This window comes from Elaeis guineensis, chromosome 1 (genome assembly GCF_000442705.2).
Source record: "Elaeis guineensis isolate ETL-2024a chromosome 1, EG11, whole genome shotgun sequence".
Taxonomy (NCBI): Eukaryota; Viridiplantae; Streptophyta; class Magnoliopsida; order Arecales; family Arecaceae; genus Elaeis; species Elaeis guineensis.
In genome coordinates this window covers 177,435,557-177,438,079 of record NC_025993.2, presented here as the reverse complement: position 1 = coordinate 177,438,079, position 2,523 = coordinate 177,435,557, and the positions used below count along the sequence as shown (strand labels likewise).

The window sequence follows — 2,523 nt, the reverse complement described above, 5'->3', positions numbered from 1 at the left end:
TGGATCATATGAATCTGTCCTCTATCTTTTGGCCGCAACTTTCAAAGTTTCCACACACTTCCAGCTTTATCTCACAGCAGTTTCATATCCCTATCTACACTACAAATAAAATTTTGGATGGAAGAATTATTGCCAGCCTGATTTGAGTAGAAGAAAAATAAATGCTTCAGTTCCACCTTGACCAAGATTCCACACAACTTAGCCAAATTAAATCATGTAAAATTTTAGAAGCAACCCAATCCAAAAGGCTCCAAACTATAGAAGTTGTTTTCAATCAGATTACAATCAACAAAGAGATGAAACAACAACAATTACACAACAAGGTTCAAGACTACACAACACACACACACACATTCACACACATCTTACAGATTACAGGTAGCGAGCATAACTCTTCACACCATTTTACATGCCAAGGAGGAGAAGGTAACTATAAGGCCAATGGATTTAAAGTTTGTGATCAATGGCTTCGACGGTAGAGCGAGTACGATGAGAGCACGACAAGCAAGACTAGGACAATTGATGCCACGAGAGTAACGATTGTTGAGCTCCCAATGTGCCTGCAAAATTTTCCATAGACATTGCAAACCTTGGTCCATCCAATATGAGAGTTTCCCTTCAAACCAAGGTATGCAATTGATCCTGCAGTACCTGTGGCTGAAGCCAAAATACCTGCCATCAACTGCAGAACAAAATGTAAGTAATGGTTAGGCTTTTTTTTTTTTTTTTTTTTCTTCTGAAAAATGGTAAGAAACAAGAAAGTGACTCATTTGTTCAATCCAACTTACTGCATCAAAGACAATTAAATGGAAATACAGCTTTGGTGATGGAGAGGGGCGTGAGATGGCAAAGCAGGATGAAAGGATCGTGATGATGCTGTACAAAACACCGACTGAAAGCGCCACCAATAGGTATCTGCAAACCACCACAAATAGGGAAGTCATTAAACAATTAAATGCATTAATTTAGGAGTGTAGCTTGGTTGGGTTAGGTTATGAGACAATTCATTCCCAACCCAAACAGAACTTTACTCCATCCAATTTATAGTCTAGGAATGCAAACACAGTGAGGATTTGGCTTGCAGGTTTGAGTTAGATTAAGCTAGAAACTGGGGGCTTAAAATCAGATTATTATTATGTAAAAATTTAAAAGAATCTTGAAGACAAGAATCTTAACTTGGGAGAAAAATTAAACATTATTTTTTCAAATGCAATATGAAACAGAGTTATTACACAAACATATGAAAGAGAGAGAGGATGGTTCCATCATAATCTAAAACTTCTTGATTAATAGAATGTGATAGTGGAGCATGAGATGCACCACAGAGGTGTGTACCACATGCATATAAATACATAGGTCTAATGATATCAATTTTAGTATATTAAATTTCGTGTTGGATGGGGTTATATTCAAACTAACCAAACATAATTAAGTTGCAACACTATGGTGCCTTTTGTGATTTGTAGGCAACTTAATTTTCCGAAAAAAAAAAAAAAAGAAAAGCAAGAAACAGAGATTAAAAATGTGCACAACGTCTGCTTGATTTTATATATGTAATAAAGTATATATTATCTACTGATGAACGGGTGGGGACTAATACCCTCATTTTACATCAAAATTAAATAAAATATATCTATATGTACAACTTACATCAAGGCTGGAGAGTTTTTGAAATAGGCACTACGGGTGGCAAACGAAAATGGTTGGGGTAAGTTGGTGGCTACTCTTATGGTTTGCTTGCTGGTAACCAGTACCACCAGGGCAGCCACCGTCGCCGCCAGGAGGAGAAGCCTTAGAGCGAAATCCAAAGCGAAGAAGTTGGGGGGAGGGCTGGGAGGAACATAACCGGATTCCGGTATGGTCTTGCCGGAACTGGTGGTGGTGGTGGTGGTCACCTCGGTGGTTTCCACGGTCTCCATGAGGGAATCTTGCTAGAAGTTATAAAAGTTGGCTAATGGTGTGGGACATGAAGAGGGGTATATGAAATATTTATATATGTTAAAGGCAGCAGCAGCACCAGCCACAAGCTTTCATATGTTGAAGGGGAGACTGCCGTTTAGGTGGGAGTGTTCGCTCCAAAACTTGGAAGAGGTTTCTTATACGCAACCATAAATTATTATATTATTTAGTTAATATAAGCATGTTGTCTTCCTCATGGGATCGAAAAGTGGTCATAAGTCCCCATAGACTGCAAGAACAATTTTAGCTAATGTGTTTCCTACCTTCTTAACCATCATCAACCCTTTCGTGGTCAATGCAAACATTGGTTTTGTTTAGGATGCTTAAGTTGAAATATTGGTTTTGTTCACGTTACTTCTCAAATAGGGTTAGTTGTTGTTCGGCTAGAAATATATCCAGTCATTATTGTAGAATTGCTTATACCAATGATCATCAGAATCATGACAATAGCTTTTAGTGATATCATGTGTTATTGTATTTTATAAACTATTATTATATATTTTAATAATAATTTTTTATATTTTTTATAATAATCTTGATCGCTACTATAAATCTTCTTTCTTG

The 2,523-nt window shown here is 37.1% G+C and overlaps 1 protein-coding gene across 1 annotated transcript; it reads right to left on the bottom strand.

The window, feature by feature from the left end:
• Positions 1-256: 256 nt before the first annotated feature.
• LOC105032116 (CASP-like protein 1D1) lies at positions 257-1,984 on the bottom strand. Its single transcript, XM_010906469.4, has 3 exons — positions 1,651-1,984; positions 789-915; positions 257-682 (listed from the first exon to the last, which is right to left on the bottom strand). The coding sequence occupies exons 1-3, from the start codon at positions 1,917-1,919 to the stop codon at positions 461-463; spliced, it is 618 nt and encodes a 205-aa protein (XP_010904771.1). The 5' UTR covers positions 1,920-1,984; the 3' UTR covers positions 257-460.
• Positions 1,985-2,523: the final 539 nt, after the last annotated feature.